Here is a 25,593-nt window from a genome sequence, read left to right on the forward strand (position 1 = left end):
CTTTCGGCCGAAAACCGAAAATGCACTTTTGGGCCATTTTCGGCCGAAAATTTTCGGTGGCCGAATATTCGGTGCATCCCTAATGAATGCAACACTGACCAAAGACTTGTAAACGAACCAAAAACAGGACATGATGCCACAAGATGCGACACTAAAATGGACAGAATGCTGAAATATACCTGTTTTTTTTTTTCATTATAGTGGCAATGTTTCCCATCACAGTTCAGTACAGGTATCAGAACCGTGTCTCCTCACTGCAGATCTGTGTGTGTGTGTGTGTGTGTATGTGTGACGGAGGGATTCCTGATGCTGTTTTGACTCCTTTACACACTTTATAAGCTCTTCATGAGTTCTCAGCTGGTTAGAATACCATCATATGTAGCAACGCACATACAACTAGCGCATTTATCCCAGAATACAGCATTGATGTACAGTGCTATGCATCATCACATAGCCTTCACCATACCTAGAGATTGGCATGGAGTACTTTCCATAAGATCATCTCTCAGTGCAAATCAAACCAGCTATTAGGCTAACTGAAATAAAACCATGCCAATCTCTAGGTAGGTTTTAGTCAACTTTAGCATGGGTGTCTAAACTTATGCATAGCATTGTATATATATTGTGAAATATACAACATAAAAAGCCGACCAATCAGGTTGTGAACATATCCCTATGCCTTTAGGTTCGGTGTATAAAATGCCAATGTGAACGCTAAGCGGACCAGGACTACATTTTTTTGTTGTTGTCAATACAATTAAAAGGATAGTAAATGGCGACTTTGGAAATAGAGATGTTTCTCGTTATAAAAAGAATCCAGTAATCAGTAAAGACTGGAGTTCTTCTCAATCTGTGCTCAGACTTGCCAAGATAACACAGTCTGCAATCAAAAGTCAGAGATCTGAATATGAACTCAAAGATTTATCATCAAATCATCTGTTTCAGTATGACAGCCATTGACTCATTTGTGTCTATTTGTATTCTTCCTAAACTATTTAAGGAAACACGTCTGAGACAAAGTTGACAGATAAATCATAACTGAGCAGTATCATTTTTCTGGCTTTGTGAGATTGAATGTAATCATCTGGAATCAGTGTGTACGGCTTTAGCTCACTGGTTTGCGCTGTGGCAGCTGTGTTAAATTCATTACATCATATGTGTAAGTGCGAGTGTGTTCAGTGTTATTGCAATTAAACTGTGAGACCAGACAGAGCAGGTGCAGCTTCACGTCTGACACCACAGATGAGTGACGCTTTCATTTGGAAGAGATCCGAAAATAGTTACAGAAGTAGTGTGCTGCTGAATACAAGTGTTAGAAGAACTGTTTCATTATCAGATGATTTATTTCAGGTGTTGAACATTTTACTAAAGATTCAGCCAGAAAATTAAATATAAATTAAAAAATATATATATTTATTGTATCATATTTATTTACATTGTATTATATTTACATATGCTATATTTTATTTATAAGTACAGTTATTATTTGAATTGTTATTCAGTTATTCTTATAATATACATATATTTATAAATATAAACATATTTATATTTATATATTTGTATATTTTAAATATATTTAAATATACAAATGTTTGTTACATTTTATTTTTAAGTGCAGTTATTATTTTAATTATTTTATTCAGTTATATTATTCTTTATACCTTATTATACATATATTTATAAATAGTTAGATTTATAAAAATATTTTACATAGATTTTATATTATTATTATTAATATTAAATCGATTTATATGTACATATATTTAGTTATATTTACAATTATAATAGTTATTCTTTCAAAGGTAAGTCAATGAAAAATTATCATAATTGTATTGTCAAAATTGTATAAAAAAATACCAATTAACAGTTTTTACTTTCTTAAAAATATCTCTTGGGCTTATTGAAGGGCTTATTGCAATTAATCTTTTTTTTAACAAAAATGTATCACCATTAAATAACTTTTCTGTTTACTCTTGATCAATGATGGAAAATTAGTCTGCATATCCGTTGAATTAAATACAATTTCATACATTTCATTAAATATATTTTACTACATAATATTAAATATTTTTTTAATAATAAGTGCTTCATTTTCTGTTTGTATTTGGAACTTCACGGACATAAAAACGAACGCTCAGATTATGCATAACAAATGAATAAGTCTGACATCAGAGCAAAAACAGCTTCAAATGAATGAAACACCTAAAAAACAAAAGACTCAAATCAGTAAAAAAATGATATATGCTTAAGTGTCAATAATAAATATAAAAGTGTCTTCATTACAGAGCTGGTAAGAGAAACCACCGCTGCCAGTAAAGCCCTGCTGGTGCCCAAGAACATCTCGGCCTTCCCATCGAACGGAGAGCGTTTCACAGAGGGTCACATCGACGTCTGGTGGATCGTTCATGATGGAGGCATGCTAATGCTGCTACCCTTCCTCCTCCGCCAGCACAAGGTCTCTTCTTTTCATCAGAATCATGATCATATTATACAGCGGTTGTTTGCAGCTCACATGGTGACCGTTGTTGACATCTGTGGATGATGTTCTGTAGGTTTGGAGGAAGTGCAAGATGCGCATCTTCACTGTGGCCCAGATGGACGACAACAGCATCCAGATGAAGAAAGATCTGACAACCTTCCTGTATCACCTGCGCATCGAAGCCGCAGTGGAAGTGGTGGAGATGGTAATCAATGGCATTCTGCGATATCGCATAAAAAACACTAGATAGAGACCAAGATGTGCTTAAATAAAAAAAATTAGCATAAAAAATAAGACGATGTGTATGGAAGCTTGTTTCCGCCACTAAATAAAAATGAAAAAAGGTAATTACTAATAACTTTTTATCTCACAATTCTGACTTTTTCTCAAAATTGCTTGGTATGAAGTCAGAATTGCGAGATGTAAACTCTTAATTGCAAAAAAAAGTAAGAATTGCGAGATATAAACTCGCAATTGTGAGAAAAAAGTAAGAATAGCGAGATATAAACTCGCAATTGCGAGAAAAAAGTAAGAATTGCTAGATATAAACTCACAATTATGAGAAAAAGTAAGAATTGCGAGATATAAACTCACAATTACAAGAAAAAAGTAAGCATAGCGAGATATAAACTCGCAATTACGAGAAAAAAGTAAGAATAGCGAGATATAAACTCGCAATTGCAAGAAAAATGTCAGAATTGCGAGATATAAACTCACAATTACGAGAAAAAAGAATTGCGAGATATTAACTCACAATTACGAGAAAAAGTAAGAATAGCAAGATATAAACTCGCAATTACGAGAAAAAAGTAAGATTTGCGAGATATCTCGCAATTGCAAGAAAAATGTCAGAATTGCGAGATATAAACTCACAATTACGAGAAAAAAGAATTGCGAGATATAAACTCACAATTGCAAAAAAAAAGTAAGAATAGCGAGATATAAACTCGCAATTACGAGAAAAAAGTAAGAATAGCGAGATAAAAACTCGCAATTACGAGAAAAAAGTAAGAATAGCGAGATATAAACTCAAAATTACGAGAAAAAAGTACGATTTGCGAGATATCTCGCAATTGTAAGAAAAATGTCAGAATTGCGAGATATAAACTCACAATTACGAGAAAAAAGAATTGCGAGATATAAACTCACAATTGCAAAAAAAGTAAGAATAGCGAGATATAAACTCGCAATTACGAGAAAAAAGTAAGAATAGCGAGATATAAACTCACAATTACGAGAAAAAAGAATTGCGAGATATAAACTCACAATTGCAAAAAAAGTAAGAATAGCAAGATATAAACTCGCAATTACGAGAAAAAAGTAAGAATAGCGAGATATAAACTCACAATTGCAAAAAAAAGTATGAATTGCAAGATATAAATTCGTAATTGCAAGGAAAAAGTAAGAATTGAGAGAGAAAAAGTACAAATTGCGAATTTTCTTTTACATTGTTTTGGAGTAGTTGGAGCAGAAGAAGTGTTTATATTGGGGTCAGCTATTCCTTTATGAACTGTAGACTATGTTTTCCTTCTGTACAGTTTTATGAGTAACTCTATTGAAAGCTATTATTGCATCTCTCTCTCCTCAGCATGACAGTGATATTTCAGCGTACACGTATGAGAAAACCCTGGTGATGGAGCAGCGATCTCAGATCCTGAAGCAGATCAACCTCACCAAGACTGAGCGGGAACGCGAGGTAGACGTCCATCCTCAACACTTTCACCCGTGATCGCTTGTAACAGCAAACCATACTTTATTCTATGTTCAATTTTATTTAGACCAAGGATTCCTAAACATTTTCTTGTCAATCTTTGACCTAAATTATTTACTTGAAGTCCTCCTGAGATTTTTAAGCTAATATTTTAATAATTTAACAACATATTCTCATGTTTACGGTTCTCTGATGACGGTTAATGGTCACATGACATACAGGTACACAAAATATTTGATCTTTTGAGTTGCCGCCAATGAAATCCATTCCACTGTAAAATGTAATTGTCCATAATTATAATCACTGATCATCAATCCTGGATTCATCACAGATATTCTTCACATGTGGTGCTTTACAGCCTTTTATAGTCAGAACAATGAGGACATTATGATTAAACATATTGCTTTACAAAGTTTGTGCATCAAAGTTCATTTAATGACAAAAGTCTTTCAATGTCATCTTTTAATTTAAAAAAGTATTTTTTTAATTTATTTTTTTGCTGGATACTTTTAATTCTAAACAGTAAAAATACTTTAACTTGTAACTCTGTACTTTATGCAGATGAGGGGAACATCTCATTTACATAATACTATTACTTTGCAGTACAGGAATGCAGTTATTAATATGTTTAATGAAGGCTGGTTATGCGTGACATCACTGCTGGTGGGCGGGGCCTCGTCTCAGGAATCTTCTCCATGTTTCAGATCCAGAGCATCACTGACAGCTCTCGCGGGTCGATCCGTCGTAAGAACCCGGCCGCGGTCACGACCCAGCTCAGCGTGACGGAGGAACCGGCGGCCAGCAGCAAAGAGGAGAAACCAGAGGAGGAGGTACAGCATGTGGAGCCAATGCTCATGTCATTCTGTGCTTGTAATCTTCAGATATCTGAGTTAATGAATGACTTTACAGGTTTTGTCTTACATGGCAATAGCATCTACATCTCATGTGCTGAACATGCTGTGATCTGAACTTGATTGATTTGTCTGATATCTCTGCAGTTCAGAGTAATGGACACGGCAGAATCCATCCATCTCTCTCTCTCTCTCTCTGTCTCTCTCTCTCTGTCTCTCTCTCTCTCTCTCCCACTCTCTCTCTCTCTCTCTGTCTCTCTCTCTCTCTCTCCCACTCTCTCTCTCTCTCTCTGTCTCTCTCTGTCTCTCTCTCTCTCTCTCTCTCTCAAAAGTTATTTTATATATTGTAAATGTTTTATTTATTAGAAAAGTCATATTAATGATTTAATATGGCGTAATTCATTGTTTTTAATTTGTTTTTGTTGTTTTTTTAAAGAAAATTAAATCATTATTATAATTATAATTAAAACAATTAGCAACTGTAAATACACTTTTTTTTTTTTTTTTACTTTTAATTATTATAGTTGTAATAAATTAATTATTGGAATTTTATTTTTAACTTGTCTTTTAATTTCATTCTAAAAACCAAACCAAAACAATGAAAGGAGAAGTTCACTTTAAAATGAAAATTCTGTCATCATTTACTCACCCTCATGTTGTTTCAAACCTGTATGAATTTCTTTCTTCTGCTGAACAGAAAGGAAGATATTTAGAAGAATGTCAGTAACCAGACAGTTTTTGGGTCCCATTGACTTCCATAGTAGGAAAAAAATATACTATGGAAGTCAGTGGGCCCCAAAAACTGTCTGGTTACTGATATTCTTCTAAATATCTTCCTTTCTGTTCAGCAGAAGAAAGAAATTCATACAGGTTTGAAACAACATGAGGGTGAGTAAATGATGACAGAATTTTCATTTTAAAGTGAACTTCTCCTTTAAGTATAATTAAAATGGAAGTAATCAGTAAATAAATAACTTTTTTAAATTATCTGATTATTTATTTATTTTATTTTTTTACTATTTTTATTTGATTTAATTATTATTTATTATTATCATTAATTATAAATCATAGTCATTTTCATTGTCATCATAATCTCATTTTTATTGTACTTATTTAATTTAATTTCTTTGCTATTTATTATTTTATTTTATAATTATGTATTATTTATTATTATCATTAATTATAAAGCATAGTCATTTTCATTGTCATTGTATTGTAATATTTATTTAATTATTTTATTTTAATTTAATATGTTTTGATTTATTTAAAAAAAAAACTATATTTATTTAAAATCTTTTAATCTCCGAACATTAACAGTTGTATCCTTTCCTTTTCTTTTGCCCTGACATTCTCCATATGTGCGTATGTGCCGTTCCTGCCCTCTCAGTCTGTCCCTGTGTCCCCGTCCCAACAGGAACAGCTCATTCATGACAAGAGCACCAACCCGCCCACCCCGGCCACTCCTCAGTCCCCCAGCGCAGACGCCGAGACCCCCGGCACGACCGTTCAGATGACCTGGACTGAAGCCAAGTGTGATGGAGAGAAGGCCAAACCTGTAGGAGCCACCACACCAGAGGCCATCAAAGACCTCTTCAACATGAAACCGTGAGTGCCGCAAGGCTTAAACCTGCACTCAGTTTTGCATTGCAAAACTTTTACACTCGTCTTTCTGTCTTTCTTTGTCATGCCACAGAGAGTGGGAAAACCTGTGAGTATAGATGCACCTCTGACTGCGATACACATGTTAACACTCACTGATGTTGATGAATGTTTGTGAGCTTATCATCGATTGTTTTCAGAAACCAGTCCAACGTGAGGCGCATGCACACTGCTCTCAGACTCAATGAAGTCATCATTAAGAAATCCCAGGAGGCCAAGCTAGTCCTGCTCAACATGCCCGGACCACCCAAAAGCAGAAGCGGCGACGAGAACTGTATCTTGATGAATGCTGTGATCATCATTATTAGGGCTGCACGATATTGAAGAAAAATGCGATATCCGATAACTCATTAAATAATGCGATATTCGATATATGCAATACGATAATGCTTAAAGTGTGTAAAATAAACTTAAATTATTTTTAAAATTTATTTAGATTAATTTCACATTCTTTTTGTGACGAGAAAACATCCCTACGACTTCTGACAGTGAGCATCAGTGTTTTACTGTAGCATAAGAAGTGTTATTTTAACATCAGTGTAAATCACGGGGTTTAGAGGTTCAGGTTATCCTACATTAGGGTTATTAAACATCAGAAACTGAATAATCAAATGTAAAAATAAAATACTTAGTTTTCACTGTATGAATGAAATATACTGATTCTTATTAAAGCTACAAAAGTTATTCAGCCAAGAGCAGTGAGTGATTTTCTCTTCATCTTTTGTTCATGACTGCAGTTATTGCAAGCCGTCACGATATGCATATCGCGATATATACATTTGCGATATTTCAATCATTTTGATATATTGTGCAGCTCTAATTATTATTCATTTCTATTCCATTTTGGTGTAAAAATTCTAAAGTCAAAAAGGAGCTTTTGTTTTTAAAAGGTCTCATTGAGCGCATATGCATTATTGGATACAAAAACCTTTCAAAAGTTTGGGGTCAGGTTTTTTTTTAAATTATTATTATTAAAAAAATGCAATTGATCAAAAGTGACAGTAAAGACAATTTGTAATATTAAAATATCAATTTCAAATAAATGCTGTTCTTTTGAACGTTCTATCCATCAAATAATCCTAAAGATTAATTTCCTCAGAAATATGAAACAGCTCTACTGTTTTCAACACTGATAATAATCATAAATGTTTCTCGAGTAATGATGCTGAAAATGCAACTTTGATCACAGGAAAAAAAATAATTTTAAAATATATTAAAATAGAAAACAATTATTTTGAATCATAATAATATTTCACAATATTACTGTTTTACTGTATTTTTTTTTATCAAATAAATGCAGCCTTGCTGAGCAGAAGAGACTTCTTTCAAAGCATTAAAAATATTTCCGCCCCCAAACATTTTTGAACAATAGTGTATTTCAGGAATACACATAATTTGCATACTGTGCACCATATTTACATACTGCAAAAGTAGCGTGTGTATCTTTTACAGCTCCTCTCCTTTCCTTGACTCTCCATCAATCAGACATGGAATTCATGGAGGTTTTAACTGAAGGTCTCAACCGGGTCCTCCTTGTGCGCGGTGGAGGTCGCGAGGTCATCACCATCTACTCTTAGAAACATGTCGACGTCACCCGACCCCATTTGCCCCCCCCTTCCCCAGTGTGACCCAAGCAATATCCCACAATTCCCTTCAGTCAACCAGCTTCATTCGTTCTACTGGTCTGCCAAGCTCTCACTGGCCGAACATCGCTCTTGGCGCTACTCTCGTTCACACTTCACTGTTCAATGAAGTGCACTGTTGATGTCAGTGGGTATTTGTTCAATGCCCCCTCTGCTGTAGCTTTCCTGCATCATCTGTCAATCACTGCTCTCGCCCAATCAGAAGCAGCGGGTGGGTTGGGCTTGATTTGTTTCTGTTTTTATTTATTTGTTTTAAAGAAGAGGATGCAGGATGGAACATGCAACGTCAATGAAGAAGGATTCGACGTTCAGAACTACGCCAGAGATGCTGTGAAATCTTTCTGCTCTGGTAAAGAAAGATCTCCTGATAACCTTGGGGAAAAGATTTTCATGGTTTGAACTCGATCCTATTGGTCTGCAGCTTCGTTAAATGTGAAAAGATTAATAATAAGTTTATTTAAAATAAAAAAAACTAATGTGAACTGTGAAGTTTAAAGTCAACATGACATCAAACTATCCATCTTATTTTTCAACCCTCAATCAAATCTCTCGCCCATTTTTTAGATATCTTCCCGAGGTTCGCTTGGGAAGTGTGTCGTATTACGGAAGTAAAATGGTTTGCAAACGGCATTTCACGTTGACTTTAAGCAGGTTCCTCTGCACAAAGACCTGTGTTTCTGTATTTGTTTTGTCTCATCGACCTCCTCCATGTTTTCGGTCGTTCCTAGCTATTCCCCTGCCAAAAACAGTCACAATATGTGCCAAAAACCAGGCTGGCAGGGTGTGCGACTCTCTGCTTGACAGCAAAGCAGCGAGCAAGAGTCTATCAGTGTAACCGACACTGTAATTAGCAAAAGAATGAGCTAAAAAAAAAAAGACAGAGAAAGAAAAAAAAGTACTCAGCCACTACAAGTAGTGTACATAGCGTATAAGGCATTATAAAATATTGGTGTAGTATTTTTATTGTGAAATAACCGAAGATTCTGGTGAAAAAATGCTGTTGTCTTAAGGCCAACTCACACAACACCATCAGACGCCGACAGATTAAACCACGTCACTTCTCAGATAATCGAAATTCAGCATGTTCAATCGGCGAAAACAGACGCCAGCACTGATCCGACATATCCCGACCGAGTGTGTGACGGTGTGGTGTGAGTTGGCCTTTACAGGGTCAGGGTGTTTTGTGCGGCTACAGGCTTCACTATGGCGGCTTGACGTGTACTACGGTACCGAACCTCCCCTTCCCAACAAGCACTCAACCTGCACTGACAGCCACTGTGTAACAAATGATTTAATGAGTCCGTGGATTCATTAAGTGTGTGTGTGTGTGTGTGTGTGTGTGTGAGTGTGTGTGAATTGCATCCTTGAGCAAATGAAAGTTGGCCATTTCTTTCGTTTTTTTTCTTCCCATTTTGCTATGAAAAAAAAAACCTCTCTGTTTGTTGCATTTACAAATCTGTATAAATTAGCTATATCATAGATCTATATCGAACTTGGAAATGTCACAGAGCTATATATATAGAGTATTATCGCATCTGATTGTATTGCCAAAATTTGATTTCACTCGTGCCATATGAATGAAAATGTGAAATTGTCAATAGAAACAAATATTGATGACACTGCCACTTTAAACACTAGTGCTGCATTCACTTTATTAGTGAATGAGTTTCAGACTTTCAAACGGCTAATTTCTTTAACAAATCATATTATATGATGGATCCGACTTTATATAAAAGCATCCAAAATGGCAGTGGCTTTAACAGTTTAAGCTCCATTTGAGATGTCATTTTGTGTTACTGTGCTTTTGCAGGAAGTGAATTTATATGATTTTGAAGAAGTAGATTGCTGTCATTATCAACAACGCCACATATGGATCAATTTTGGCATTGTGGGCTTTGCCATAGCAATGAATCATGCCTGAGTCCATAAACATTTCAGAATAGACTCTCAGTTGTCGCTTTGGTAATTACATTAATTCCGATGCGAGTTCGACGTGAACGCAGCATTAGATTGAGCTGTTATGACACTAGTAAAGCATGATGGATCAAATGACATCCATAAATCTGAACTCTATGCAGTGCGACTGTAGTGTATTAGTCAAATCACAAAACAGTGAGATGCAAAATTAACCAGAGATTATCCTCGGTCTTTATTTTGACCAGAGAAAAAATAGTTAGATTAGTTTGTATTTTTGAGAGCATAATATGTGTGAAATTGGGAAATCATATATTCATTGCATTATTTATTTTTGTAGAGATATAGGCTATTTTATAGTTGTTTTTTACAGAGATACCAACAACTGCATATATATATATATATATATATATATATATATATATATATACACACACACATATACATATATATAATTAACTCACTGGTAAGAAAGTATATACAGTAATTTACAAAGATATTACAGATTATTTTATGTTTAGACATGGGGAAACCTCTCATAAGTAATGAATGCTGCTAGTGTATGAATAGATATGGATTGTTCGTGTACATAGAGCGAAAGAATAAATATTTAAAAGTATATTTACGAGGGGAGGGGTTTACGCTGAGTTTGCATAAACGACTTCAGCCTTATATAATCAGCTTTATCATGTTTTTTTTCTTTTAAATTTCCTCATTTCGTTGAACAGTGGTAATTTCAAGTGAAAACAACGTTCACTGAATCTGAACAAAACGCAAAATGTGTATCGAAACGCCACATTTTTTTAACGAAGTACTGCCTGCGTAGACTGAGCCTCTGACGACGTTTCGACAATTAGTTTGCGCGAAGATGTTTTTGACGAACACTTAACGTTCATTTTACTCCTGTTTGCATGGTGTGTGTCGGACAGGTTTGTTTGATTTTCGTAATGTGAAAAGAGCAATTCCTGGAAAATTGTCAAGGCAGCTTTTTAAAATTGTTGCCACGATATCCAGGTCACGCGTACACTTAGATTAGCGAGTTGTTTTTGGCTTTGTATATAAAATCGCTCTTGAGACACTGTAGCTACAGGGTCGTGGTTCCCTGTTGTGTTTGTTAGGACGCTTTTAGTACACACCGAAAAAAAAATGCTCTACGAACTTTTTTGTTTTTAACGGTAACGTGCAATATTTACTTTGACGGGAAATGGTATGTATGGCGTATTTTTAGTTGCTAGTTCGCCCATGAGTCTGCTTCTCGTTGAATAGTCCTGAAACACGTAGTTCATCGGCGCGCTTCGTATGCTAGAGTGTGCGTCACATCTGTTCTATGGTGGCTGAGATAGAAATGCACTTTATACAAAGTTAACGTTATTTACGTCCAGTAACGATTGAGTTGCCAGAATCACGAGCATGCCAGATCCATTTCAGCGCTGACGCCTCTAGCGGCGAGAGTGTGTATCGCAGTAACATACTACCTGAACATTCAGATTTTATTATGCTGTAAAAAATTAACTAAAAAGTGCGTGTTTGCTGTTTATTTGGCATGAATTTCTAGCATTTCTTGTAATTTATTGAAAATTACAAAAAGACTATACGTAGATGTAAAAAAAAGAAAAGAAAAATGAAGATATATTTCTAATATGAATCACTGAGTTGATGTGGTGACATTTCCCTCCCACTTTTCACCCCTTCACTGTTTCAAACCTACGAGCACTGTATCGATGTGATCACCGTATAAATATCGATTAAAGACTCTAAAGAAGCGCTTCCACTGCTGGGCTTGGCTCTATTCAAACTGACATTGGACACACCACATTCACAGTCTATCTTTTTTCCTTTATTCACCATCTCACGATAAATGCCTGGCTTGTGTGTAGCAAAAATGAAATCAAGTGTTCTGTATTCCTTTGCCAAGGAATATCGAGGCGTTCGACACATCTCGGAAACAAAAAGGGCTCTGAATAACAGTTTTGAAGTTTGACCCGCGCCACTGGATGTTCTCCCCCCAAAAAAACAATATGTGAATCTTGCTTTATTGTTTTAATCCTACGTTGTTGAAAATAAAGGTTGTTCGATGGTTCTTTAATTTCAGCAAAGATCTTGCTATATGAAAAAGTTGGTATCGCAGGTTCTTCGGCTCATTGGTTTGGTTTCTGGGTTCTTTTTCTTAAGAACAACAAGAGCTCAAAGGGATCGTTCACCCAAAAATGAAAGATCTGTCATCATTTACTCCCCTCAAGTTGTTCCAGACCTGTATGAGTTTCTTCTGTTGAGCACAAAAGAAGATATTTTGAAGAATGTTGGTGACCAAACTGTTGATGGTCCCCATTGACATCCATGGTATTTTTTCCTTCCCTGAAAGTCATTGGGGTCCATCAACTGTTTGATTACCAACATTCTTCAAAATATCTTCTTTTGTGTTCAACAGAAGAAACTCATACAGGTTTGGAGGGGGAGTAAATGATGACAAATTTTTCATTTTTGGGTAAACAATCCCTTTAAAATGGCACCAGACTGTAAAACCCTTTTGGTTCGTGTCGAAACCTTTATTTTCAAGAGTTTAGTCCCATGGCGTTTACCTCTGAGGTTTTGCTTGACATTCCAGTAACTTTGGTGAAAACGAACAGCTCTTCATGCATGTGAACGATCCGTCCACGAACTCTGATAGGGTCCAAATGTTGAAATCTGAACCTAAACCATCTGAAGCAGTTGAAATAGAGCCAGGACCCGGGTCCGTTGTCCTGTTCAACGCATGCACATTATCCTGAACAAGCTAATATAAATATATATAAATATTTAAATGTTTTGTGATATACAGTATTATGTTCACGCCGGTTTATTTCAGTTGTTTTGATTGTAAATGTGTTTTATTTTTACCAGATGTTTGGTGTTCTTGTTGTGCACACTGATTTCTTTGGATCCACTAGTGTGAATGAATATTGATTGGTTAATGGGGTCTATTTTTATGATAGGTATTTTAGCCAAGACAAAGACCATTTTGCTTTTACTGCAGTTGTTTATTTAAAGAACTGATTACCAAAGTTATTTATGTTATCCTGGATATGTGCAAACAGTCATTCTAAATGAATTAAAAAGAAACTCGAGGGTGTTATGTTAAGCTGTAAAATCATTATTATTTGCTCCAGTTTCTACTCATGCCTTAAATGCACAAATTGGCAGCTATATGTTAACGAATCTTCTAAAAGTGCAATGCTTATGGTTGAGTTATTTATTTTTTTAAATCATGATTATCTCAAGATTTGTACTTAAATTAAACTACGACTATTGTGACTCCCCTACTAATTTGATTGGACCATTTCTTATATATTTATGTATATTTATGCCTTTCTGCTTTATTACAGCATGGCTGCAAGTTAGATATTGCTGAAGCAAACAATATGAGACCGCTATAAGTGAAATGAATAAACAAAATCATTCGTTGTCTCGGCTTTGCTTCTTTGAACGGCTGATTTGCAGAACATGCGAGTCATCGACTCGCTCGCTTTGGGCTGTTCAGTGATTTTGCAAATGATATTGCAATTAATTCTAGATCAGAACATTAGTTGTACATGGAAAATGGCTGAATCCCTCAGGCTTGTTTTTGATTCATTTGAAATGAAAACATTTTGTATGAACATTTGAAAGGGAATGTAGTGGAGAAGAAATGATTTTCAGATCTTTCACAAGTAGAATTTTTTGTCTGTTTCAGGGTTTTACGGTCATATTGCCATGTAGTGTGTTCCTGTGTGTTTTTCAGTGGTGTGTGTGTGTGAGTGTGAGTGTGTGTGTGTACAGTGACGTACACACAGCAGATCTGGGACCACAGGCAAGGGTGGACGAGGGTCCTGTAAATATAGTGTTGAGGTGTTTATTTTCTGTGTCAGTGTAAGTTGGATATTTTAAAAAGATAATAATGAGTATTCTCTATTGTGTTTCATGGTACATAAAGAAAATAATGTAGTTTTATCTTACATTTCAAATGCTTTATCTCTATGGCTTCTGCAAAACTCCCATTCCATTTTATAGATTTGTCAGCACAAAATGCAATAAACGAATACCATTTTATTACGGATTATTTGATGGAGTCTTTATTCCCAGCAGGATGTTGTTCTCAATTCTGGTCCAGAGGCTCCTAACACTCCACGGTTTGGATGTCATTTATGTTACACACCTGATTCATATCATGAGGTCATTATACAGACTCCCAGATCTGAACTGGCAGTGATTTAAAGACATTTTCCTGAGAGAAGTGCTGAAAATATATCGAAACAAACCGATTAACCTCATCTCGAGTCCAGTTTCCTCATGTTCTGATTCATTTCTCAGTCAATTCTTTTGAAGTATTTGTTCCAGTTTTCCGGCGCAAAATCAATCGATTCAAGTTCACCAAAGAAAGCAGCGTTTGTTGAGCAGAGACGGTAAGTGTTGAGATCTTCCTTAATGAACTAAATACTGTTTATACTTATTTAGTCATATTCCAGTAATAGTGTTTTATTGAATTAGAGTAGCAAACTGTTGTTTACCGTTAAACAACAATGAATTTTGCATTTAATGTAAACCAGGCATCATTTCCAGCAACAAATAATTTTTCCACACTGAAAGTGAAAATGGTGACAGCGAATCTGATCTTATTTGATGTTTAATGACATGTGGAGCAGGATTTTGATATTTGAGCTGTTTCCTAACATGATGCTGCAGAAGAACTGGGAAAATATGTTGGTTAGGACAATATCTGTTCAAAATACAGTTTGAATCGAAAAAGTTCATCAAAGTTGTCCTAAGACAAGAACAGGTATTGTTCAGAATGCATGTTTAATTTTGATGAATGGTTTTGATCCACTTCAAATGTTGACTACTGTAAAATACTCTTACTTTTTAATGAATTGACCAATTACATTGCTTTGTATATTTTAAAACCGGTGACTGCGTGTATTATTCCACGACAAATATTTTAAACGTAATATGAACTTTGTCAACTTTGATTTAATGGGTTTTTTTTCACTCAATTGTGTTGAAATGAATGCGTGTCGCAGGAATGAACAGTTCTTAATAGAACCAATGTTTTTCTTAGCGTGGAGAACATTTTAATAAACTGAAGAACCTTTTTCCACTACAAAGATTTCATGAATGTTAAATGTTCTTCATAAACTACTGATACGAATAAATATTTAAGTGTAGGAGCGCATGACAAATAATTTAGCAATCAGTTTAAAACAACAAAAATCACACACTGCAATTTTCTATGAATTCTGACTGCCAAAATCTACAAACCATCTGATTTTCAGCAATTAACGTTGGTGCGTCCAGACTGCAAATTGGGGCAAAGCGGTTGTGTCTTTCAGCCTTTAGTTTAGAAACATTAAAAAGCTGTGGAACATATTGAAGAGAGTCAAGAACTTTTGTATCTAAAAATGAATTTATTAATTCAGAAGTTGGCTGGTATATACAATGCACAAATTCCATATAAAACAACATAAATGTTTCCCCCATCTATTGATGCATTACACAATCATGCTCTGTAAAGGTTTCATCTAACACATTAGAGTAAAAATAAAAATAAAACCGTAAAACTTCACACAATGCGTTTGTGTTTTTATCACATGACACAGGAACCAAAAAAAAAAATAATTTACGATGATTCAGAGCAACGCCGACTTCTCGATTCTTATCAAATTGAATAATTTCAGTAATGGCGGGAATAATGTGACATGGGCGATGGATCCATGCTCTGGCCCATTCCCTGCGACGGCCGCTGCCCTTGACCCGCAGATCCCATATTCACCAAGTGGTTAATGGGGCCGCTCTGGATGAGCGTATCCAAGGCCTTCTGCACACTGGGGTTGTCGAAGTTGATCCCAGTGCCTGCGGTGACAGCCGGTCTCGGAGGGCCCGTCGGCCCCGGCATACGAGAACCAGGGGGCCTTAGAGTCGGCCGAGGGTTCATCATGCTCTGAGGCTGGACGGCAGCTATTTTGGGTATGCCGGCGACACCGTGAGAAGACTGGAGGCCGACGCTCTGAGGGCCGAGGCTGGAGCCGTAACCCTGTGTTTGGGAAGCCTGAACCGGGCTGGACACTGAAGATGCGCCGCTGCCGCTGTTGAAGATGCTGAGGATTTTAGCCTGGAGCTCTTGCTGTTGGCTGGTGGCGGTGGGGGCCGGGGCCGATGTAGGGGTCAGGTGGGTGGAATGGAGGGTCAGGCTGGAGTATGTGGGTTGAGCTGGCGCTGATAAAGCCTGTGTCGTCTGAGAGGGTTCGAGGGACGCAGGAGGAAGTTGTGAACCTTGAGAGACCAAAAACAGTGAATGGTAAGGGTTGATTGGTAAAGTGTAGAGCCCGACCGATATGGATTTTTGGGGGCCGATATTGATATTAGGGAGTTAAAAAAAGCCTGATAACGATATATCAGCCGATATTATTAATGTGTATATTATAATACAGTAGCAATATTATTTATGTGTATATTATATTACAGTACCAGTCAAAAGTGGGCAAAAACAGTGAAAGTAAGGGTTGATTGGTAAAGTGTAGAGCCCGACCGATATGGATTTTTGGGGCCGATACCGATATTAGGGAGTAAAAAGACTATCGATATATCGGCCAATAATATTAATGTGTATATTATAATACAGTAGCAATATTATTATGTGTATATTTTAGTACAGTGCCAGTCAAAAGTGGCCAAAAACAGTGAAAGGTAAGGCTTGATTGGTAAAGTGTAAAGGTGCGTTCACGCCATGTCGTAGTTACCGTAAATAAAGCTCCGTAGTTCAGAAACGTTACGATAATTACGACATGGCGTGAACGCAGAAAAATACAACATTGAGTTGAGAACTAATGAAGTTACCTGCATCAGTACCGCTTCTGACAAGACGATCACGTTTGTCTCTCAGGTAGTCAATTAGCCTGGCCATCTCATCTGGAGTCATAAACCTGAGAGATGAAAATTGAATACAATTTCAAGATTCTCCATGCAAATTTCGATAAATGAAAATGAGATAATATACATTTTAATTAACTTAAATGAAAGCAAATGGCATGTGACCTTTTAAGCAAACTTTTTTTTTTCTTCTAGTTATTATTCAAGTAAACAAAAACAAATTTCAATAGAACAAATAAAACATTAATGAACCGTTTAATTGTCTCGATTGGTTACATTTTATTCCATTTACGAATCAATTTGTTACAGAAAATTCAAACTACTCCTGTAAATTCTAACAAGAGCATCAGTATATAGTGTATGACATTAAAACCAGGAAGTCTAATTCACTGCTGGTTCCTTTGAGGTTTTCCTATGGTGTTTTATAATAAGGTTTTTCAATGTGTGTGTAAAATAAAGCCTGTGGTAAACATAACTTGACAATACTTTGACGTTTTATTCTACAACGTAACACACACATACCCAGAGAAAACTTTCATTTTTGAAAACATACATTTTTAATAAATAACTAGATAAGGCAGTTCAGGGTGAATGTGTGCAGTTAACATTGTAGAACAAAACGCCAAAGTATCATCATGTTATGATTACCATAAGCTTTATTTTACAAAACCACATTTGTATAAAGCGGATTAGTCTTCCAGATTCTGAGGTCATGCCTGCACCACTCTATGTACACCATTCCAAGTTTGCAGCAAATCAGCATATTAGAAAGATTTCTGAAGGATCATGTGACACTGAAGACTGTAATGATGCTGACAATTCAGGAATAAATTGAATTTTAAATTGTAATATTTCAAAATATGGCTTTCTTTTGGTCAAATAAATGCAGCCTGACGAGCAAAAGAGACTTCTTTCAAAAACATTACAAATCTTACAGACCACAAACTTTTGAACGGTAGTGTTTGTTGACGTACCTGCCCTCCGACAGCAGTGTGATGGGGGTCAGAAGGGAGACGGGATGGCCCTCTCTCTCATGCTCTCTCATCAGCACATCATCTGCCATCTTGGCCGCCTTCCTCGCAATCTCGTCCCTTTCTTTAGTGCGGTGTTCAACTTTAAAGGATTCAAAGTTGTGGGCCACCAGCACCATGGCATCCTGCATGGGCATGTTCCTGTGCTCTGCAGGAGAAAGGGATGTTGTGGTAAAACGTTCATTATAGCTTAAATGGATTGTAGTCAGAGTGGAGTGCAGTACGAACATACACTATTGTACAGGGTGGGCCATTTATATGGATACACCGTAATAACATGGGAATGGTTGGTGATATTAAAGTCCTGTTTGTGGCACATTAGTATATATTAGTACACACCACCCATCTTGAGGAGTTTGCCCCCTCACATATACTAATGTGCCACAAACAGGACTTTAATATCACCAACCATTCCCATGTTATTACGGTGTATCCATATAAATGGCCCACCCTGTACATTAAAGGGATATTTCACCGCTGGAAAGATTGTGTATTTAAATTGGGTCAATTATGTAGTGAAATTTAGTAAGTTGGTGCCTTCTAGACTGAGAAAAGACAGAAAATGTATTTTTGGCTCATGTGGATGAAAGACAACAACTCCCAGAATGCACTTGCTTCGCTGCCTTACGAGGCCACGCCCAAGCCACGCCTACCGGTTACAGAGGGCAGTGTCGGGAGAAATGACACAACTAGGCGACTAGTCGACTCGAAACTGAAAAGACTGCGTTTTATCGTGAGATCCCCCTATGGGCGGGTTGAAGACATGCGGAACGAGCTCCTCCTACTGGCTGGAGTCTCTCGCCTCTGGACAAAAGAGCCTCTGATGAGCTAAATGACGATTTTTGCGTCATCTGAGTTTTTTTCCAGACACACGATACAGAAATCTCTCGCCTCAGGGGGACATGAGGGAGGGAAGCACGGTCGTTCGAAAATACTACCGGGTTTCTACTAATACAAAGCGTAATGCTAATCGGTGAAGTATCCCTTTAAGAGTGTTTTGCTAGTGGTTTTCGTTCAAGAATATAGGTGTCATATTGGATTTTTCAGCTTAACGCTGATATGCAAGTAAATTCAAATATTAAACTCTTTGTGGAAGGATACATACCTTGCGGGGTCCCAAAGAGGATGTTGACAGTACAGGAACGATGTACTTGGTGTTGCTGGGTGATGATAATGGCAAAGGGTGTACGAGCCCGACTTACATCCTCCAGGGCTTGGGTCAAGGATACTTCAGTATTCAGGAAGATGAGATCCACAACCATACCCAGATCCCGAACCTTCCTGCCCACAGTCTCCGCATATTCCCTGCACACAAGCACAGAGCAGAAAATGTCACTGTGTCTCTAGGAAATCATTTCTTGTTAAAGATGCTTTGAGAAATGTAGTCGCAGGACTCACTTTTGCAGCTTGTTGACGACTATGACGGAACAATCCACTGGTCTCTCAGCATCATAGCGCCTCTGCAGCTCTTCATAATATTGACGGTAAAGTTCGTTCCTACGGCGCTCTTCGGGACGCACTCGCTCATCTGTAAATTCATAACTAAACATTTAGCAAAACCCTTCTGTGAGCAAAACTGTGCACATATCAATTAAACTTTGTTCCACCATAAACTAAGCCAACTGAATTACCAATGATGCTAACGATGACTGTTAAGAGCATTACCACTACCACAAATAAAACACTATTTAGGAAAACTCAATGAAACCAAGAATGTGCCTGTATTGAATATTTTGGTTACACTTTATTTTAAGGTGTCATTGTTACAGTGTAATTATGTATTTTGGTACTGAGTAATACTAAGCAACTACATGTACTTACTATAGGGATAGGGTTTGGTTGAGGGTTAGTTGCATGCAATTATGCATATTTTACTGTTATTACTATGGTAAGTACATGTAACATATCCATTGTGATATTTTTACCTTAAACACAAAAACAATGGCAGTATTTGTTGTACTGCCTTTCATTGACGTTTACTTAAATGGATACATGTTGAATTTTCAACAAAAAAAAAAAGATCTTCAAAACTGGATGAATTTTCTTCAAGCAAAATATTAGCTTTATTTCAGAACAGTTGTAAATGTCAAACCAACCCTCTGACTCTCTCCTGCCATTCCAGGGTTCTCTGAAGCGCTCTGGGTACGGCTCCTCTTTCTTCCGGTAAAAGTCATAATCTCCACGGTAATAACGATCGTAACCTTCCTCTCTGTGGAAACACAGTAATAGTTTAGATGAGGAAAAGTGATTTAAATGCAAAACTACAAAATAAACCAAATGCATTGTGTGCACCTGTAGGAAGGATCTTTCTCCCGGGTCTCTGACGCCCTGTATCTGTCTTCGGCCGGGGGGGCTCGAGCTTCATGATCACGAGGTGGACCGGAACGTGGCTCACGACTATCCCCCCTCATCTCTCGACTCTCACGGTGGTCTCGAGAATCTCGCCCATGCACCGGGGACCGAGAACGAGGACGGGGCTCTCGACTGTCCCCGTAAGCGCTGGATGGCCTGAACAGACAAAACACACCTAGTCAACACATGCCAACTAAACACTTTTGCCCCAAAACAGCTCTATTAGACAACTAATTTTATCATAAAGTACTTAAAAACTGTTACAAAATGTTAGTCAAATGGTTAACACAAAGAAGACTTTAAAAAAAAAAACTGAGAAACTGTAAAACAAATCATTTCTACCAGAAAATCTCATTCATTTATACGCTTTCAGAAAATCTCATTCATTTATACGCTTTCAGAGTTTTGCGACAGCCAGACACTGTTGCGGGAGAGCATAGAAATGAGAGGGTTGTGCCATTTATTAGTCCTATCTTTCGCAAAATTCACTTCATTTGGCTTTATAAAAAAATGCTCTGTTGCAAACACTGAATATAGCTCTCTCCAAAAACGAATGTAATGGCAAATATCTTTTTTAGGGTTACCATTAGTATCCTTTAGTTCCATTGAGTTTCAAAGTCAAATTTATGTAAAAAAATAAAATAAAAATAAAGAGCAGCAGGATTCACATGGTGATAAATGCTTTATTTTGTCAAATCAAAATAATTTTTGCACTTAAATTAAGCCTTGGAGCATGGGTTTTTAATTTAAAACTTCTTTAGCATAAACCAACGCGATGAACCGCAACTCTGTTCCACATCAATGCAATAACAATAAAGTTATTTTCTTTGTAAAATCGAGGTGGTGATGAAGAATGGACTGGAAAGACAAACCACCACCTCCAAATATAAATATCATCCAACAATTGAATGAACGACTGAAATTGCTTAAATTATTAGTTTTAATTGTTTCCATCCCATCTGAACACATGAAATAATTAGGATTGTGAGAATGTTTTAAGAAGGAAGCAGCGATTGCCAGGTTGACGATTTTGAAAGCTGTGCATAGTAAGAGAACAGAATGAGTAACACACCGTTTAGACACAGACACACCAAGGGAAACGCACTCAAATTACCCTTTCAACTTTATTTCAGTTAATTCTGATACAACTAAAAGTGAGGAAAAGGGAAAGAAAAAAAATAGAACAAAACTAAAAAAATCGAATAGCCACGAGAAATATTGACTGAACCGATTTTGCGCACCCGACAATGAGATTGATGTACTCTAGCTCTTTCGATGAATTCCTTTTGTGGAGGGAAAAACGTTTACCAAAATTCTCGATAGATGTCGTCTTCATTAGCAAAAATCCCAACGATACTTTACCTGCGTGGAGGGCTTGACCTGGATTTATTCTGTCGTCTCTCCGCTGCCATATTTACATCTGAAAATAAACCAATCCAAACGTTCAACATGACAAAAGACGGAAATATTTCAGAGCCAAACGAGTTTCTTTGTTTGTTTGTTTTACTGAGAGGATGAACATTTAACATTGTTGCGTTTAAATTATAAGCATTTCCAAAGTTTCAATAGTAGTTGAAAGTAAACACTACAATGTGGGGAAAAAAAAGCAGTAAAGGATCTAGTGAACCTGTGCGCCCATGTGTACGTCAGTATTTGAAAACACTTATTAAATACCTCTCGACTAAACCACCAACAATAACTGGAACTTTGCACAAATAGTGTAATGGGCCAGTGAACTAAAAATAAATCAAAAACCATTGTCATCAAAATTACAATACCGTTGTACGATTTTAACAAGATTATAATTACAGACAAAAAGAACCAGTGAAATGGGAAAACATTGGGACTTTAATTTCAAAAAGTCAATGTGTAATCTATTTGTGAAAAGTGCCAATTGAATTTATAGCTTTTATTTATACCGTCACATAAACAAACTCAGAGTAGAGGGGATAAACTAGACCCTAATATGCAATTAACTTAAGGATCATATTAGAAGTTAATGTTTGGCTTTATTAGATTCACCACATTGCAGTTATTACAGTAAAATTAGAATCATACAATTAACTGGTCCTAAGTTTTATGTCTCTAAAGATAAAATTTAAAAACTTAGATGTAAAAACTGCTCAAATTACTTCAATGTTTAAATACCAAATCAGACCTTACCTAGTTTATAACCTCTATAAATTCGACCGTTATGTCCGGCTTTAGCAGCCTCGGCATCCTCCACTCGCTCAAACTGCACAAATCCGTACCCACGAAACAGGGACAAAGCTGAAAAAGGGAACAATCATTTCGTTTTACGCAAAAAAAGGCGTTTGTTGGTGGATTTTTGGCCTAAGCTTCCCTTGCTTTCTGAAAATCGCAACTAAAGTCTAAAGAACGGTGGATAAAACAAATTAAAACTGCAGCGAACACTATAAAATAGGCTACTATTTTTCCGAAACGTCTAAATAAGGCGTTGAATTTATACGCTACTAACCCTGTATTTTCCCATATGGCCTGAACAGATCCTCCATGTCCTTCTTCGCCATGTGCGCCGTGGGCAAATTTCCAACAAAAATCCTTCGCTCCAGGTCACGAGGGTCATTGCTGTTGGTGGTGTACGAGGGTGGCGTACCACTCCGACTTCTTCTGTGCGACATGCCTCTACGAGCTTTAGGTTCAATGGCCCGTTTTCAAGGAACGCTTGCAGTTGATTTTAGATACAAGACTATTTGATTAGCTATATTTCCCCCAAGGTCTTGAATTTGACGATGCATCGACATGTAAGAAAAGAGAGATTCCAGAGGTAAAATGTCTGGGCAAAGTAACAAAACACTGCAGAAGTCTTTGAAAGTCAACATGAAATCAAAATTGACCAGATTTACTTTAATGCACATTCAGGCCTGAATGAATAATCATTCAACCAATCTACTTTTTCTAATCCCTACATGTTGACTTTAAAGACAAACTTGAGAGCCTTCACAACAGGTAGAATTTTTTAAGTACAGTGTAAATCATACGTGGTGTTTTGCTGCCGGATTAAGTGACAAAAACAGGGTTATTTACTAAATAAAACGTTGAAAAAATTGTCTTAGTGAGCCCTTGATCGCAGGAGGCCTAGAGTTGTCCAGCTCACGTCATCTCCGTAACATTCTCATGCAAACACGCAGCTCAGATTGCGCTCGCCGCTTTTTAAATGAAATATTTCTCAAGTATTTGATGAAAGATTGTGGGTGAAGACGAAAGGAAAACCTGTTGGATGAACTGACCACAAACATGTTTCCACGGAACACGCGACGGAAAATATGGGACCTTGGCGTTGAAGGTAACCAACAAATCTTGAATCGTGCCAACCAAATAGACAAAAGTTCATGGGGATAAACATAAAATGCTCCCCAAAAATCACTTGCAGGTTGTTCAAAGTTTTTAAAAAATGGCTTATGTCGGTATCCACAACATAGAAGGCGATGTCTGAAGAAAATGACGATGAAAGAAATCATCCGAAAGGAATCGTCAAGCAGTTTCTTGGCCCACTCGTTATTGTGCATGTTGGAAGTTAAGAATTCACGGATGCTGTAGTCTTTGTGGTCCGCTTCAGAGTTCTCATCTGTGAAATTTTGGCAAGTTGAAAAACAATCATCATACTCTTTTCCAAAGCTGTGCAACACCTTACCAGACAAATGTTGGCCGTTCCACCTTAAACGTTTTTGTGTTTTTTCCTCAAGAATATCAAAGTCTGAAAAATCCAACAATGGAGAGTGAAAAACCGTGTAATTCAGATTGATATATAGTCAATCACAAGATATTATACAATGTATTGTACTGTTAAAACGAGATTGGGACAGAAAGGAAATCTGACAGCATTTCTTAATACATTCCTCAACTAATTATATGTAAATATTCTAAATCAGAATATTTACATAATATTTTACTGTGTTCTAGTGTTTTCGGGTTTAATATTAAAAAGTTACACTTATTATGATTCAGGACTTTGACAGTCTATTAAAATCTTTAATACGTTAATATTAAAACTTAGATTTGTTAAGGTGAACAGCCAGAAACAAACCAGTTCCTGCTGGTCTCACGTTGTTCAAAGAGTCAAAACAATAAACTGCAACGGTAAAATTTCTTGTAATTCAATATTTTAATTGTTACACCGTCTATCAGCCTCCATTGTCTTATTTACAGGACTTCTTACTACTCACAAAAACAGAGCCACGGAAAACGGACCGCGCGAAGCCCCGTCAGCGCCACAACAACCCTTCCGCCATTTTGTGACCGTGCAGCGACGTCCGTCAAAATCAAACCGCGTAAAAGAATGCGCAAATATTACTGCAAACGATATGAACCGTGTATTCACAAGAAAAAGATGCAGATTGTGCATATTCTGCACACATAAAAGCTACAGGGAAGACCGCGCACACTTTGCCTGGTGTGGTTCTCGAAAGGACGCCATGTTGCTCCATAACTCCACACTGTTGATGCTCCGCTGCTCTAAAATTTGTTCGTGTGAGTATTTTTATTTTTACTCGTCGCGTTGTTGAACCGATTCGAACATTGCATTCTTAGAATCAAAACTAGCTTCACGACATTTAACAATCACAAAATAATAATTGATGCTTCGACTAATAGGTCAGCTAGCAAACTAGCTTACATTTTATAACAATGGATGCAGTGGGGAGCTCCAGAATTTCACATTCCTGAGAAGAGTTTTGTCGGATCAAATCCTTACCGTTACCATGTGAACCTGGAATATATCCGGCGATTTTCCTGCGTCGCCCTGTTTGTGCAAAAAATCACAATGAATGTTCTGCTGCAAAACTGCCGCAACCTTGCGGGGATGATCCTGTGCGAAACTGCGTGCGGATCGCTTAGAGAGACGGTGTGGATGGCGCTTTTTTCAAAATAAAAGTACCTGCGCTAAAGTTCCTTTGTGAACAATAATTGAGCTACAAACAATTATCCTTAGAAAAAAAAACATCTTTAATTTCCGTTTGAACAGGCTTACAATTGCAAAAAAAAAAAAAAAAAATAGGAAGTAACTTACATGATATATTCCATACATTAGACAATTAAAATACATTTATCATTT

At 36.8% G+C, this 25,593-nt stretch overlaps 2 protein-coding genes across 10 annotated transcripts in view; one reads left to right on the top strand and one right to left on the bottom strand.

Annotated features, from left to right (window-relative positions):
- Positions 1-9,209, top strand: part of slc12a5a (solute carrier family 12 member 5a) — a 107,746-nt gene extending 98,537 nt beyond the window's left edge. For 2 of the 6 annotated variants that reach the window (XM_084128287.1, XM_084128286.1), the window contains 8 exons: positions 2,286-2,455; positions 2,553-2,684; positions 4,068-4,175; positions 4,895-5,020; positions 6,429-6,646; positions 6,735-6,749; positions 6,841-6,974; positions 8,186-8,408. In XM_084128287.1, coding sequence (XP_083984413.1) covers positions 2,286-2,455; positions 2,553-2,684; positions 4,068-4,175; positions 4,895-5,020; positions 6,429-6,646; positions 6,735-6,749; positions 6,841-6,974; positions 8,186-8,277 — 995 coding nt within the window. In that variant the 3' untranslated portion in view covers positions 8,278-8,408. Of the gene's footprint in view, positions 1-2,285; positions 2,456-2,552; positions 2,685-4,067; positions 4,176-4,894; positions 5,021-6,428; positions 6,671-6,734; positions 6,750-6,840; positions 6,975-8,185 lie in introns of all 6 variants that reach the window. The other 4 variants (XR_014608196.1, XR_014608198.1, XR_014608197.1 and 1 more) reach the window with 2 other exon arrangements.
- A 6,445-nt stretch (positions 9,210-15,654) lies between these two features.
- On the bottom strand, positions 15,655-25,374 carry ncoa5 (nuclear receptor coactivator 5). 4 transcript variants are annotated; one of them, XM_084128361.1, is made up of 11 exons: positions 25,234-25,374; positions 22,999-23,259; positions 22,683-22,790; positions 21,882-21,939; positions 20,460-20,675; positions 20,264-20,376; positions 19,566-19,695; positions 19,273-19,472; positions 18,111-18,315; positions 17,104-17,189; positions 15,655-16,539 (listed from the first exon to the last, which is right to left on the bottom strand). In XM_084128361.1, the coding sequence occupies exons 2-11, from the start codon at positions 23,159-23,161 to the stop codon at positions 15,941-15,943; spliced, it is 1,878 nt and encodes a 625-aa protein (XP_083984487.1). In that variant the 5' UTR covers positions 23,162-23,259; positions 25,234-25,374; the 3' UTR covers positions 15,655-15,940. The 4 variants fall into 4 exon arrangements, with proteins under 4 accessions (XP_083984487.1, XP_083984489.1, XP_083984488.1 ...); XM_084128363.1 differs by lacking the exon at positions 22,999-23,259; XM_084128362.1 differs by lacking the exon at positions 22,683-22,790.
- Positions 25,375-25,593: the final 219 nt, after the last annotated feature.

This window comes from Abramis brama (genome assembly GCF_963993115.1).
Source record: "Abramis brama genome assembly, chromosome: 11".
Classification (NCBI taxonomy): domain Eukaryota; kingdom Metazoa; phylum Chordata; class Actinopteri; order Cypriniformes; family Leuciscidae; genus Abramis; species Abramis brama.